This window comes from Macrobrachium nipponense, chromosome 1 (genome assembly GCF_015104395.2).
Source record: "Macrobrachium nipponense isolate FS-2020 chromosome 1, ASM1510439v2, whole genome shotgun sequence".
Classification (NCBI taxonomy): Eukaryota; Metazoa; Arthropoda; class Malacostraca; order Decapoda; family Palaemonidae; genus Macrobrachium; species Macrobrachium nipponense.
The window spans coordinates 133570021-133587520 of NC_087200.1; the positions used below are offsets into that span (position 1 = coordinate 133570021).

General features: G+C 33.8%; 1 protein-coding gene across 1 annotated transcript in view; it reads left to right on the top strand.

Annotated features, from left to right (window-relative positions):
• LOC135219655 (nephrin-like) overlaps positions 1-17500 on the top strand; it is a 185039-nt gene that overhangs the window by 91594 nt on the left and 75945 nt on the right. Inside the window, exon 3 of the mRNA XM_064256599.1 lies at positions 16165-16294. Within this exon, the coding sequence (XP_064112669.1) occupies positions 16165-16294 (130 nt within the window). The remainder of the gene's footprint in view (positions 1-16164; positions 16295-17500) is intronic.

The following is a 17500-nucleotide window of genomic DNA, read 5'->3' on the forward strand; positions in this document are numbered from 1 at the left end:
CAGAGAGAAGGAACAAGTAACAAATATGATTAAGTTACGCGTCTGGAGGGCGCTGTGAATTCCTAGGGAAAATTGACGTCGGTCACCTCACAACTTTGCACTATCATCGAAATAAATATTGCGATATTCCAGCATTCAACCGAAAACCAAGATCAGAGACCTGAAATGAAACAGCTGATTACAGTGGCTGTAACCATCCACATCGCGTTAAAGTTTAATCGCCTTCTTATTAGAGAACCCGTTTCTGTATCAACCAACAAGAGCCACAGATTGTTTTTTAAACGTGTTTGACTCCATGCTACCATCTTCGACAGTGAGGTATCTTAATAACCAAAGATAATCAACAGCTGGAGGGAGAGAGTGATCACAGCCGTCTAAAGGGAACAATGCATTAAGAAAATTTAAACAGCAGTGAAGGAATCATCATATTCTGATAACAGAAACATCAGCTATGATCTTCGATCTAAGACGCACGCGAAGAGAGATGGAGATGGAGAGGCCCTCACATCTGCAAGGAGCATTCATTGACCAATCACTAACAGGGTTCCTGATTATGTACTTCATCACTTTTAGACTATTATATATATATATATATATATATATATATATATATATATATATATATATATATTATTATATATTGCTACTTTCAAAATGCATGTTTTCCCCTCTTTGAAATGTCTTGTAGATTGTGTAACATTTTTTCAGATTCCTAGATAGCTTAGAATAGGATGTTTTAAAATGTGTGTTCAGATTTCGCATTAACGTCTTGTAAAAGAATATATATCTAACGTAAAGAGAGAGATCCTTGTCTTTTCAAAGCTGCAAATGTTTAACTTTTATATCAGCACTTTAAAATTAGAGTCTGCGAGATCCGTTTGCGTCCCTGCTCTGTCAGCGCGTTTGATAATGAGCTCGACTCTTTTTACGTGGTCATCAAAAACATGTCAATCTTAATTATCGTTTACCCTCCGTTTCAATCGGGTACGTATCTGTTGAGCAATCTTGTCTTGTACGTGTATGTATTTGCCGAGTACCACGTGCATGTTACTCATTTCTTTATGTAAGATTGCGTCAGATTTCAGAACTTTCGAGAAGCTTTCGTGCCTAGAACGTTTTGAGACATCTGCTCTGTCATTTCCATAAAGGAAGAGATTTTCATTCGATCTTAAGACCTCGAGGCAGTTAGATCTACCTCTCTCTCTCTCGCTCTCTCTCTCTCTCACTCGACATCGAGATTAAATTTAACGTAACGTAAATTTGGTCACTCATATTGTGAGAATTGTATATTTGATATTTCTTAGAATTTATTTAGTTTATTTAATTTCTTTTGTGGAATCTGAACAAACATTTCGTAACGGCGCCTTGTTTTTTTTTTTTTGTGAAAGTGTAATTTACAAGAGAAGAAAAGAAGTTGGTATACCAAAAAAGGTAAAGTGTGTTATATTTTTATTAGTTGCAACTAATAATTGTTAGGAACAGTGAATAACTAATAATGGATAGGGAGTGTGTTTAATTTAATTAATTGATTAGGAACTGTTGTCTGTTAAGAAGGTTTGGTAAAAACTGTTGGTTACAGTGTTATGAAAAAGATTTACACTTTTACACATTGCTGATATTTTTTGTGTTTGTGTTTACACATTGCTGATATTTTTTGTGTTTGTGTCTGTTCCATTATTTGTGCACTTATTCATTTTCTTATTGAAGTGTGTCTTTTTGTTTTATATTTTCATTTACATTCACAATTTAATTGACTTAGTTATTTTCACTGCTTTATCATTGCACATTTAATTAAATTTAACACTTGTGAATTGATTTGCATTTACTTAGAATTCTTTTCAAGTTTTATTTTTGTTTAGCACTTGTAAATTAATTTCAAATTTTCAGTTATTGCCTAACACTTTTGAATTTTGATTGAATTAATTTTCTTGAATTTTATGATAAATTAATTTTGATTTAATTTTACATAATTTGATTCAAGAATTAATTAAACTTTACTTTGTTTTCAAGTAACAGTAATTTTCCCTGATATTGTGAATTTCACTTATAAATTTTGAATTTAATAATAAATTTTTGTATTTAAAATTTTTATAAGTGTTTTCTTTATCTTACACCATTATAAATATATATAATTATGACTATATTTATGATAGGTAGAGACATAGAGTGGTAATTGATTTGCTTTCCTTCAATTTAATTGAAGTGACTTAGAACCAGGAAAGTACTTAGACTTCTGAAATCAGGGAAATACTTAGAGTTTTAAAGTTGTTGATGGAGTGATGCCCTTTGATTAATTTAATTACTTACAAGATTACCTCACACCTGTTTTGATGAACTTAGTCTGATATTCTGCAATACTGGTAAGTGTTAAGGGATCACTGTTGCCTTTAGAGTATTCAGTCGTTTAAACGTGTTATGAGGGTTCAGGTGTCTGGCTTTTGTGAGGTAATAATTGATAAATGGTAACCAGATACTTGGCACTTCGTAACATTGTTTAATGGTGCCCAGACCCGGGAAAGCAAATTTCATTATCACTCTAGAATATACTGGTGGTGTTAGGAATATATTTTGTTAGGAGAGTGACCAAATAGTTTTGTTTTGCATTTATTGTATTGAATTATAAGTTGATAACTTAGAGGAAAATGGCTCAGTTCAATGTTCAGGAATTTTTAGCAGCTCCTTCCGTCCAAGTTTTGTCTGAAACCACTCTGTCTAGAGCACAGTGGAGCGCTTTAGCAGAGGCATGTGGTGGTTATGTGTCCTACTAGTATGGTAAAGGCACAAATAAGATGTATTGCTATGGAATCATTGATAAAACTCTGGTAGAATAACTGATGAAGATGAGTTAGAATTGGCTCAAGAGTTGTTAAATGTAGCACGTGCTGATCTCATAAATAAGCAAGCAGAAAAGAAAGAGAAAAGTGATGCAGAGTTAGAGCTTAGACGCATTGAAGCAGAAGAGAATTTGATTAAGCTAAAAATGCTTGCTGAAAGAGAGAGAATGCAAGCTGAAAGAGAAAGAATAGACAGGGAAAAACAAGAAAGAAGAGAAAGAGAAGAAGAAAAAGCAGCAGAAGAGGAAAGAGAAAGAATAAAAGAGGAAAGAGAAATCGCAAGACATGAAAGGGAAATGGAATTAATAAGAGCTAGATCCACATTACCTGTAACACCGTCTAACCCTAACCAAGGTAATAACAAGACCCGTATTTGATGTAGTGAGAGTACAGAAGTTAATCCCTAAGTTTTACTGAAGAAGCTCCAGATGAGTTTTTTGATCACTTTGAGAAAGTGGCTTCAGGTATGGGATGGCCAGAGGATAAATGGTCAGTTTTGCTACAAAGTGTCTTGATTTGGTAAAGGAGACGTGCTTATCTAGCCTTAACAGCTGATCAGTGTAAAGACTACAAGGTACTTAAACACAGTGTGCTACAAGTTTACCAGATGACCCCAGAGTACTACAATGAGAGATTCAGAAATTTAAGAAAAGATGAGAAGGGAACCTTCTTAGATTATGCTTACAAAGTGAGAAGGTGTTTCAAACGTTGGGTAGAAGCTGCTAAAGTTAAAACTTTTGATGAGTTAGAAGAGTTACTTGTTCTTGAACAGTATCTTAAGGGAATTCCTGAACATATAAGAGCCTATTTAAGAGAGAGAGAAGTGAAGAAACTTGACAAAGCCGCTACACTTAGTGAAGATTACAATATAATCAGTAGCAAACGTAATTACAATGTCAAGTACCAGAGTCAACAACGCCCAGGTTTTAAGTCTTTTCCAAATAACAGGAACAAATTTAACGGGAAACCTTCAAGTGATACTACTAAGAGTACACAAGGTAATACAGCTCAGCAAATTAATGTGAAATCCTCATCCAGTCTTTCAAGACAGTTACAGAACCTAATGTTGTCTGTTTCAAGTGTGGAAGAGTAGGACACTACAGTCAAGAGTGTTACCGGAATCAACAGCAGTCAAAACCAGTTAGTCAAGTTGTGAAACAAACTACGAAGAGCAGTGTGGGAAAGAATCAGACTCCAGAGAAGAATGAAACTAAACAAGCTGAATGTTTAGCAACCAGTGGAAATGTTACCTCAAGCAGTGAGTGGCTTAGCAGTGTGGAGGCTTTTAAGCCATATATCTATGAGGGTATGCTGTCAACTCAAGGAGGAAGTATGCAGGTCCACCAGTCAGATATTACGTGATACAGGGAGTAACCATAGTGTGGTAGTACGTGGTTCTCACCCTCAGTTGGAGAAGAGTCTCACAGGAGATTCAGTTATTTTGAAGGGTATAGGAGGAGAGGAAGTAACTCCTATATGCCGCTTACACCTGTCATGTGAATTGGTGACAGGGAATGTTGATTTTGCTGTAAGGACTCACTGGCTGTGGAAGGTATACATGTTCTGTTGGGAATGAAGTTGGTGGTGTGCCATTTATTCCTTGTCCTGTAGTGACAGACAACCATTGAGGATTAGTCCTACAGAAGAGTTGGAGAAGAATAAACACCTGTTTTCCTAGTTGTGTAACTACCAGAAGTATGAAGAGGACTACGACTGTAAGTGAAGAAACTGAGGATTTACACACCCAAGAAGGATCAAGTGAAGGATCTTTGTGCTTAGAAGAATTAATTCCAGGGAAGTGAAGTTCCCATAGTGCTGACCAAGAAGAGATTTCCCAAGAAGATGAAGAAGACGACAACGAAGAAGAAGAACCTGATGTTCCTGAAGAGACTCCGAGTAGTCAAAGTGTTGCTGAAGACAGTAGTGAAACTACAGTAGCTGAGTTAGCAGATATTGAGAATTCAACCCTTGAAGTTGGTCAAGTGACAAGAGAGAAGCTGATGGACTTGCAGAAGAAGGATGCATCGTTAACTGATTTGTTCTTCAGAGTTGTTGATCGAGAAGAGATGCAACAAACTCCTACCTGTTACTATCTGAAGGAAGTTTGATGATAGGAAGAATATAGACCTACAGATATACCAGGAGATGCTGTATGGGGCGAATATCATCAAATTTTGATTCCATATCCATTGAGAAAGCAAGTGATTGCAGTAGCTCATGAGTCTGGACATATGGGAATCAGGAAGACTGTGGAGAAGATCATGAAATATTTTTTTCTGGCCTGGACTTCACAGAGATGTTAGCAGGTTTTGTCGTGAGTGTCATACCTGCCAGATAGCTGGAAAACCGAATGAAACCATCAAGAAAGCCCCCCTACAACCTATAGAAGTTAGAGGAGAACCCTTTAGCAAAGTGATTATTGATATGGTTGGACCATTGCCGAAGACAAGAAAGGAAATGAGTATTTGTTGACATTAATGTGTCCAGTGACAAGGTATCCAGAAGCAATCCCTGTTAGAAACATATCTGCCAAGATAGTTGCTGAGAAACTTGTGGAGTTTTTCTCAAAGTTTGGAATACCAGAAATTGTACAAAGTGACAGAGGAACAAACTTTACTTCAAAGTTATTCCAGGATGTGATGAATTTGTTAGGGGTGAAACAACAGTTATCAACCGCTTATCATCCAGAAACTCAAGGTGCCTTGGAAAGGTTCCACCAGACATTGAAAAGTATGCTGACAAAGTATTGTTCTGAGTCAGGAAGAGAATGGGATGTTGGTTTACCATTAATGTTGTTTGAAGTTAGGAGTGCTTACCAGACAAAGTATGGGATGTTCACCTAATGAGATGATTTTTGGAAGAGAAGTTAGAGGACCGTTGAAGATTCTTGCAGAAAAATTGGGAAGAAAATCAAGAGGAAAGCCAAGCAGAGTATGTGAAGAACTTAAGGAAGAGGTTGAAAGAGATTAGAAAATTCTCTTTAGAAACTTGAAAATGAGTCAAGAGAAAATGAAAAGGAGATTTGATGCTAAGGCTAAGCTAAGAAGTTTTAGTATTGGTCAACAAGTGTTAGTGTTCTTACCTGTCAAGAGATTTCCCCTCACTAATAAATTTTCAAGGTCCTTACAAGATAATTCAGAAGTTAAGTGATAGAACTTATGTGGTTGAAACACCAGAAAGAAGAAGAAGACAAAGGAAGATACATGTGAACCTCTTGAAACCTTATTTCTCAGAAACTAAAACTGAAACTGTGTCAGTAACCCAGACAACTTTATCTACAGAAGATGATGATGGCTACGAATTGGGAGCTGCAAGCAAGATGAATAATTCTTCAATTTTGGAAAATTTGGAGGATAAACTGAAACATCTGAGTGTTGAACAAGGTGAAGACTTTAAGTGACGTAATTAGAAGTTTTCCAGAAATTTTTTCAGATGTGCCTAGACGTACTGATCTGACCAAGCATGAAATCAAGATTCAAGAAGATGGAAAACCTTTCAAGCAAAGAGCCTATCGCTTATCACCGTATCATCGAGATGTTTTGAAGAAGGAAGTTGAGTATTTGCTGCAACATGGATTAGCAGAACCCAGTTCAAGTCACTTTAGTTCTCCATGTGTGTTAGTGAAGAAACCAGATGGTTCATTTAGGATGTGTACTGAATTATAGGAAGCTGAATTCTATCAGTGTGGCTGATAATTATCCTTTGCCTCTTATAGATCAGTTACTTGATAATATTGGGCAAGCCAAGTTTGTTTCCAAGATAGACTTGTTGAAAGGATATTATCAAATTCCCTTAGATGAGAATGCGAAGCTGCTGTCAGCTTTTATTACTCCTTTTGGACTATATCAGTATACTGTTCTGCCGTTTGGTCTGATGAATGCACCCGCAACATTTCAACGAGTGATGGATCAACTGTTAGGATCAATAGAAGGAGTAGGTGTATACCTAGATGACATCGTGATTTACTCTACAACGTGGGAAGAACATCTGAAGATTCTGAAGAAAGTTTTCAAGAAACTACAAGAAGCAGGATTAACAATCAACTTAGAGAAGAGTGAGTTTGGAAAGGCAACTGTACAGTATCTTGGGTTTGAAGTTGGGAAAGGCCTTCTTGCTCCAGTAAATGCTAATGTAGAAGGTATCCGTAAGGCTACCCACTACTACAGGAAACAGCTACAGAGATTTTTGGGGATGGCTGGTTTCTATCGTCGTTTTTGCCCAAATTTCTCAGCCGTAGTAGCTCCCTTGACAGACTTGACTAGTCCCAAAGCTAAGTTTATTTGGACTCCAGAGTGTCAAGAATCCTTTGAGAAGGTAAAAGCCATTTTAACTTCAAGACCAGTACTTCAAGCTCCAGACTTCGACAAGAAATTTGTGATACAAGTTGATGCGTCAGACTGTGGTGTTGGAGCTGTTCTACTTCAAGAAGATGAAAATAATATCTACCATCCTGTATGCTTCATGTCTACAAAATGAAAAAACATCAGAAAGTATATTCGACAATCGAGAAGGAAACTTTAGCCTTAATCACCGCATTGAAAAAATTTGAAGTGTATGTGAATAGACCTAGGAATGAAGAAATTGTAGTGTTTTCTGATCACAATCCACTGTCATTTATCCAGAAAATGAAAAAACCATAATCAAAGACTGACCAGGTGGTCTTTGTGCCTGCAACAGTATAACTTAAGAGTGCAGCACATTAGTGGCAAAAACAATGTAGTTGCTGATTATTTATCTCGTTGCGAATCGTTGGATTCAACACCGTATAAAAAAATCTTCTGGGGGAGGTATATTATATATTGCTACTTTCAAAATGCATGTTTTCCCCTCTTTGAAATGTCTTGTAGATTGTGTAACATTTTTTCAGATTCTAGATAGCTTAGAATAGGATGTTTTAAATGTGTGTTCAGATTTCGCATTAACGTCTTGTAAAAGAATATATATCTAACGTAAAGAGAGAGATCCTTGTCTTTTCAAAGCTGCAAATGTTTAACTTTTATATCAGCACTTTAAAATTAGAGTCTGCGAGATCCGTTTGCGTCCCTGCTCTGTCAGCGCGTTTGATAATGAGCTCGACTCTTTTTACGTGGTCATCAAAAACATGTCAATCTTAATTATCGTTTACCTCCGTTTCAATCGGGTACGTATCTGTTGAGCAATCTTGTCTTGTACGTGTATGTATTTGCCGAGTACCACGTGCATGTTACTCATTTCTTTATGTAAGATTGCGTCAGATTTCAGAACTTTCGAGAAGCTTTCGTGCCTAGAACGTTTTGAGACATCTGCTCTGTCATTTCCATAAAGGAAGAGATTTTCATTCGATCTTAAGACCTCGAGGCAGTTAGATCTACCTCTCTCTCTCTCGCTCTCTCTCTCTCTCACTCGACATCGAGATTAAATTTAACGTAACGTAAATTTGGTCACTCATATTGTGAGAATTGTATATTTGATATTTCTTAGAATTTATTTAGTTTATTTAATTTCTTTTGTGGAATCTGAACAAACATTTCGTAACGGCGCCTTGTTTTTTTTTTTTGTGAAAGTGTAATTTACAAGAGAAGAAAAGAAGTTGGTATACCAAAAAAGGTAAAGTGTGTTATATTTTTATTAGTTGCAACTAATAATTGTTAGGAACAGTGAATAACTAATAATGGATAGGGAGTGTGTTTAATTAATAATTGATAGGAACTGTTGTCTGTTAAGAAGGTTTGGTAAAAACTGTTGGTTACAGTGTTATGAAAAAGATTTACACTTTTACACATTGCTGATATTTTTTGTGTTTGTGTTTACACATTGCTGATATTTTTTGTGTTTGTGTCTGTTCCATTATTTGTGCACTTATTCATTTTCTTATTGAAGTGTGTCTTTTTGTTTTATATTTTCATTTACATTCACAATTTAATTGACTTAGTTATTTTCACTGCTTTATCATTGCACATTTAATTAAATTTAACACTTGTGAATTGATTTGCATTTACTTAGAATTCTTTTCAAGTTTTATTTTTGTTTAGCACTTGTAAATTAATTTCAAATTTTCAGTTATTGCCTAACACTTTTGAATTTTGATTGAATTAATTTTTCTTGAATTTTATGATAACAAATATTTTGATTTAATTTTACATAATTTGATTCAAGAATTAATTAAACTTTACTTTGTTTTCAAAGTACAGTAATTTTCCCTGATATTGTGAATTTCACTTATAAATTTTGAATTTAATAATAAATTTTTGTATTTAAAATTTTTATAAGTGTTTCTTTATCTTACACCATTAAATATATATATAATTATGACTATATTTATGATAGGTAGAGACATAGAGTGGTAATTGATTTGCTTTCCTTCAATTTAATTGAAGTGACTTAGAACCAGGAAAGTACTTAGACTTCTGAAATCAGGGAAATACTTAGAGTTTTAAAGTTGTTGATGGAGTGATGCCCTTTGATTAATTTAATTACTTACAAGATTACCTCACACCTGTTTTTGATGAACTTAGTCTGATATTCTGCAATACTGGTAAGTGTTAAGGGATCACTGTTGCCTTTAGAGTATTCAGTCGTTTAAACGTGTTATGAGGGTTCAGGTGTCTGGCTTTTGTGAGGTAATAATTGATAAATGGTAACCAGATACTTGGCACTTCGTAACAATATATATATATATATATATATATACATACTATGATATATATATATATATATATATATATATATATATATATATATATATATATATATATATATATATATATTTGTGTATGTGTCCATGTGTATATACATATATATATATATATATATATATATTAATATAATATATATATATATATATATACTATATATATATATATATATATATATATATATATATATATATATATATATATATATATATATATATATATATATATAATCAGAGGAAGACGGACGAAAACCACACATCAATAGGCTGTCTTTTTTATTATTATTTTGCCGACGTTTCGTAATTATTTACAGAATTACATCTTCTGGGCTGCACATAAGAAAAGATAAAAACATAGAAAAGTTAAAAGTATAGTCTAAAAGTTCATTTAAAATACAGTAGAGTAAAAATGAAATAGATAAAAATAAAAACACAACCAACCTAGAGGTGAGACAGCAAGGAACTAAATGAAAGGAAACCACCACAGTACGAACTTATGCTAAATACAATTGACTCGCAGATGTATGGGTGTTTAATGATGGTACGAGTTGTTTTATAAACAACGACTCAAGGATTGTTAACTCTTGTGGTTTGGTAGTATGACCGATTACACTGAACTCTTTGTGCGGAAACTAATTCCCCGATGTGAATCGATGCGCACTTTAAGTAGTCGACTGGTGGATCCCACGTAAATCCCTGAAATACATTTAGGGCAAGTATATTTATAGATGACACCAGAAGACATATAAGGACACAGCTGATCGTTTATCTTAAACAAGGAGCCTATATTAAGAGAATTTTTGGGAATTAATTTGACTGATATGGCTGGGAAATGATCATGAATAATTTGTGTGAATCTTTTTTGAAAGGTTAGGTCATGGATATATGGAAAGGTTGCATAGAAACTCATTTTTGGTACAGTTGGAACGTCAGGTTTTCTTGAGAAATGTCTATTTAGTAATTTATTCAATTTTCTATATACTAACCTAGGTGGGAAACAGTTACCTTTAAAGAAATTAGTTTCCGCACAGGGAGCAGAATCTCAAACCCAGAGCACTCCAATATCAGGAACCATGCAAAACAATGTAAAACCTACATTGACAACAAAGATTTCAGTGTAATCGGTCATACTACCAAACCACAAGAGTTAACAATCCTTGAGTCGTTGTTTATAAAACAACTCGTACCATCATTAAACACCCATACATCTGCGAGTCAATTGTATTTAGCATAAGTTCGTACTGTGGTGGTTTCCTTTCATTTAGTTCCTTGCTGTCTCACCTCTAGGTTGGTTGTGTTTTTATTTTTATCTATTTCATTTTTACTCTACTGTATTTTAAATGAACTTTTAGACTATACTTTTAACTTTTCTATGTTTTTATCTTTTCTTATGTGCAGCCCAGAAGATGTAATTCTGTAAATAATTACGAAACGTCGGCAAAATAATAATAAAAAAGACAGCCTAGTGATGTGTGGTTTTCGTCCGTCTTCCTCTGATTATGTCGCTTGGAGTAGTTCCCTGTGCCCTGTATCACTATGTATGTATATGTATGTATGTATATGTATGTATGTATATGTATATATATATATATATATATATATATATATGATATATATATATGTATATATATATATATATATATATGTATATACATACATCATATATATATATACATATTTATAAAAGAAAACGTAGATTTAAAAGAACACCACATTTCATTTACGAGCCTTTTCTTTACCATGGAAATTGCGTTGTATTTTATGGGCTTGAGAATTTTGTTATGGAAGACCAGCGCAATGCATCGCATATAAAATGTGTTTTTTACCCAACGCTCTCCTTTCCCCGCACACGAATTGCATTTTCAAAGCATCCGGGCATTTTCACTACCTGTGTACCTATCTATTTATCTATCTATATATCTATCTTTCTACACACACACATTTACATATGTATACTATATATATTATATATATATATATATATATATATATATATGTATATATGTATGTGTGTGTGTGTGCATATATATATATATATATATATATATATATATATATATATATATATATATATATATATATATATATATATATATATATATATATATATTATATATATATATATGCGTGTGTGTGTGTCTGTAAATAGATAGATAAATAGATAGATAGATAGATATATTAGATAGATAGATAGATAGATAGTTACACAGGTAGTGAAAATACCCAGAAGCTTTGAAAATGAAATTCATATATATATATATATATATATATATATATAGATATATATATATATATATATATATATATATATATATATATATATATATATATATTATATATATATATATATGCATACAAACACACGCGCATCACACACACACACACATATATATATATATATATATATATATATAATATATATATATATATATATATATATATATATATATATGTGTGTGTGTGTGTATTATATATATATATATAAGGACGGAAAACGCACAAATATCTAGGTCAAAGCCCCTAAAACAGCAACGAGAATAGAAAAAAAAGAGGAAGAGAAAAGGCTGTTAACCGCAAATGGCAACATCATTCTCAGGCTGCTCCAAAGTAAATGTAGAGGCTAAATCGAAACCCCAACAGACAGACCCCCAAGTTCTCCTTAGATGCGCGGTAATGAGGGTTAAAACCAATCAATGTCAAGACTTTTCTTTCATCGCAGGATTAGCGAACTAATTACCGTGTATAATCTCCCATCAGAATCGTTATTCGCCTCCTCCATTTGCTATATTTCGTGTCTTCTTCACCTCGTTATTTGGTATATAGATGTTTATTTATTCTTCTGATAAAAAACAAGCCATACAAATGTGGTCAATAGACGTACCAGACCTCCTGTGGCGTACAGATTACGCATAACAAGATCTTAGTTTATATATAGGTATATACATATACATATATGCATACATGCATATATGTGCTTCAATATAATCCACAGGACTATATCTCATCTTCGTGTTATGAACATTATGTTTATAGCAAATAAGTGGGTGTATGTGTAGAATCTCTACATGAAAAGGTATACTTTATTTAATAAATTAATATAAAAATGTAATAGGTTTTACAAATGAGATATAGTCTTGGAAAAGGGTGACAACAGGAAGAGTTACTGAACAATTCTCAAACAAGTACGAGGTGTGGCATAAGCTTTCCGTAACTTGAAGGTATACTAGTCATGTAGGTGCTTGAAAATAATGGAATCAAATAGAAATGTTTCCAAGGATGATGAAAACTATATATGAATAGATTGCACGATAAGAAGAAAGAGCTAAACGTTTATGGATTAAGAGAAGAAAACGTTTATTCGGAAGATAAATATTTTACATTAATCCTGATATTATTATGTACCCAAGGATGCACTTACAATTGTTTAAACCTGTGGTTTCCAAACTGGGGGCCATGTAGCAGAATGCAGGGAGGCCATAATCTAAAGTTATGTATGTATGAAACCATGGTTTTTGTACGTACATGGGTTCTGCTTGGCGGTGGGGAGTAGGCCATGGACAAGTATCCTGTATGAAAAGTGGTAACGACCAGATAACGTTTGGGAACCACTGGTTTAAACGAAGAATAACGGAAACAGTGTGAAATGGAGTTGCATTTATGAAGGCAGGAAAAAATAAAACTTTAAAAAAAATATGAGGTGACGAAATTCTACATAATTATATGTCGGAAGAGAGTAGTCCCTCCAAGGTAGCCCGAGCGAAAACTAACGGGAGAGGAAACCGTACATTTCAAGAGGCGAATAGAAAGTGAACCGCTCTGAAAACTGAAAGAAGATCTGAATACGGGGCGTGTTGAATTATCATTAAGGAATCTTTTAGTCTGAGTAATTTTGGGAAAACTCGACAATTTCTCCTCGTTTCTATACAAGAAAGATGGCGAGGTTCTGAAGATAAAAAGAAGTATTCGACGAACAAAAGCCTTCCAGTGATATTCATGAAGATTGCCTCATTTATTCATTCATTCGGGAAGCAGAATTCATAAACGAGCAATCTTAGAATAATGGAAATCCTTGACAGGTTTTTACGTTCACAACAAATGTTCATTTTTTCCCCTTCAGTTTTGGAAGGGCTAAAGAACTTCCGTGTTTGTGTGTCTGTCTGCTGTCTGCCTGTTCGTTTGTTTGTCTGTTTGAGGTATCATTACATAGGTTAAGATATATCTTCAAGGGTTTGGATACTAAAAGCTTCATTTACCTGCTTTTCGGATGTTTAGTAAATCATCTGCGTATGTAAACATGCATGGCTACGTGTAGTGTTCGTTTATATACTGAAGTCAGGTGCCTCTACTGTGAATTTTAAGCAAACACACACACACACACACACACACACACACATAGTAATAGTAATAATAATAAAAGGAGCCCCAAAACGTCAAAATGTAAAAATATTTCTGGGACTTGAAGAGAGAGACAGCTGGTCTCTTGAATATAGTATTAACATTCTTCATTTTGGCGTTTTTATGGGCTCCTTTTATTAGATGGAATTCTGTTTTAACAGAATATACTCCACAGTCATATATATATATATATATATATATATATATATATATATATATATATAATATACACACACACACACATACACACACACACACACACACACACACACATATATATATATATATATATATATAATATATATATATATATATATAAGCAGGCAGACGAAGCACAAGGAAAAATTAAATATAGGGTAAAGTAGATATTATATAAAACTTGAAAGGTATTTCAAAGAGTGCTGTTACGTGTTAGTAAAAATTTGCAAAATATAAGCTCCAGAGATAGTACAAACGAACACGCAGCCGTGTGGGAACAAAATATTCACGCCTGATAAGCTGAAAAGAGATGCAGGATCAGTAAACTCATTAGCGTTTGATCTCAGCGCTTTATTTACGGACCTTGTTGATCTATGCGGGTGGGCTCACACCTTTGCTTTTGCGTAAAATGCTTTCCTTAGAACGTATACCTTTTACAAATTCATATTTTTCTATAGAGGGATCGGGCTTTTACATTCCTTGACTGATATTCGCATACTTACAAAAGCTCAGAGTTAGTTCAATCTTATGTCCATGTGTCTAGATTTGAGGACTAAGTTCTAAAATGCTTCGTCACAATTCGATATCTCCGAATTTATTCCGAACGCATAATTAGCCTCCCAGGTCACATGATATAGTTCTAATTCATTCTAACCTTTCCTGATCTAAAAATGAAGTTTTAACTGATATTCTTAAGGTATTTACGGAACTAAACTTCTAGTTTTTAAAATTTTATAATCTTAGAATTAGGTTATAAATCGAAGCTCCAATTTCCACAACTAAGAAATACGGTCCAACTAATAATCTTATTTCCATATTTCAGAGTAGATTGTAGGTCGTCATACTTTTCCATGTTCAGAGATAATTAAGTTGTGACTCCCAGTCCCATTTCTGGATCTCAGAATTATGTTTTAACCCATACCCTCATATCCAATTTCCAAAGCTCAGAAATAAATTTTAGGTCATATCTCTGTTTGCATGACTCAGAATGAAATTCTAACTCTTACCCTCAATTCAAGATCTCAGAACTAAACTCCAATTCCTACTCCCATTCCAACCGTCAGAATGAACTTCTAAATAATTCTTTTATTTCCAGATCTCAGAATTTTAAGTTCCAACCCAGTACTCTCATTTTCAGATCTCAGAGTTAAAGTAAGCTCCTAATCACATTTCAGACTTCAGAATTAAGCTATAGATAATATATCTAGTATTTCCATATCTCAGAATTAAGTACTAATCCATACTTCCAGATATCTGAATTAAGTTATAATTCCTATTCCCACACCCAGATCTCAGAATTAAGTTCTAACTCCTATTCCCATTTCCAGATCTCAGAATCAAGTCCTTACTCCATTCTTATTTCCAGACCATAGATTAAGTTCTAATTCCTATTCCCATTTCCAGATCTCAGAATTAATTTCTAAATACTATTCCCATTTCCAGATCTTAGAATTTAGTCCTAATTCCTATCCTCATTTCCAGATCTGTGAATTAAGTCCTAATTCCTTTTCCCCTTTCCAGATCTCAGAATTAAGTATTAACTCCTATTCCCATTTCCTGATCACAGAATTCAGTCCTAGTTCCTATTCCCATTTCCAGTTCTCAGAATTAAGTTCTAACTCTTATTCCCATTTTCAGATCTTAGAAGAAAGTCCTAACTCCACTCTTATTTCCAAATCTCAGAATTAAGTTCTAATTCCTATTCTCATTTCCAGTTCTCAGGATTAAGTTCTAACTCCTACTCCTATATCCAGGTTTCAGAATTAAGTCCTAACTCCTATTCCCATTTTCAGTTCTCAGAATTAAGTTTTAACTCCTACTCCCATTTCCAAATTTCAGAATTAATTTCTAATTCCTTCTCCCATTTCCAGATCTCAGAATTCAGTTCTAACCCATAGTCCCATTTCCAGATCTCAGAATGAAGTCCTAACTCACCTCCTATTTCCAGATCTCAGAAATAAGTTCTGATTCCTTTTCCCATTTCCAGATCTTAAAATTCAGCTCTATCTCATATTTTCATTCCCATTATTCAGAATTCAGTTCTAATTCTCATCTTCTTTCCAGTTTCAGTGCTGACTGTGACTGGTATCAAAGGTGGGTCAGCGGCCTTACCCTGCGACGTGTCCCACCCACCAGATGACACCATTTTCCTTATTCTCTGGTTTCGGGACAATTTAACCACCCCTATCTACAGGTAATTTAATAATACATATAATATAATATATTATATATATATATATATATATATATATATATATATATATATATATATATAGATTTCGTTGAATTCTATGTTTTTGGTTGATGATCAAATTATCAGTTTGACAATATTTTTAAACCTGCGTTCTTCCAAATTCAGTTGATGGATAAAAAAAACGAAGATTAACTCTTTGTTCCATTTACTGGAACAAAGAGTTAATCTTCGAAATCTGCATACAAGAAAAACTCTGCCCCAAAAGCACACACACACACACACACACACATATAAATATATATATATATATATATATATATATATATATATAGTATATATATATATATATATTATATATGTGTGTATGTATGTATGTATGTATAAGAATTTTGATAATTCGGTATAAACTTAGTAAACTTAGTATGGCAAGTCACGTATTCAGAAACCTACATGCCATGTCATTTGACATGCTTTATGTATAGGTTATTGGAAAACTGTTTCTAAAGGATATTTGATAAAGGATTGTTTGATAAATCCTATTCCCTGGTAATTTCTTAACCTTTATATACATATAATTTGAAAGAATCCTATATGTATGTAATTAATTCTGACAAATACATTCAAATATATTCTCAATACACAAGTCATTTGACAGCACTGATCTAAAGATCGTTAGCCCACACTAAATTAAGGGTCATTTGACAACACTGATGAATAGGTCCCTCGACAGCACTAATACACAGCTAATACAGATGAATTGAAAGCTCTGAATACAGGAAAATCTGACAATACACGTAATTTGACAACCCCAGTTTATAAGTAATCTGATAACCACAATTTATGGGTAATTTGATATTCCCTCCATACAGCCAAACATACAACATATTTCGAAGATTAAGCTTAATTGAGTTTCCTCTTCCTGCTGCAAAGAGTAAGGGCACGTAGAGAGAGAGAGAGAGAGAGAGAGAGAGAGAGAGAGAGAGAGGAAGGTGTCCTTAGTTTATAAAACTCGCGTCTTCAAAGAGGAAGCCGCTTCAGACCGTGATGGGAAGAGGCATATTCAAGAAAAAATTATTATCTTTTAAATATAATAGCTTCCCGAGAGAGAGAGAGAGAGAGAGAGAGAGAGAGAGAGAGAGAGAGAGAGAGAGAGAGAGAGAGAGAGAGAGCCTTTTACTTTAGAAAACTTTCCTGAAAAATAGAGCG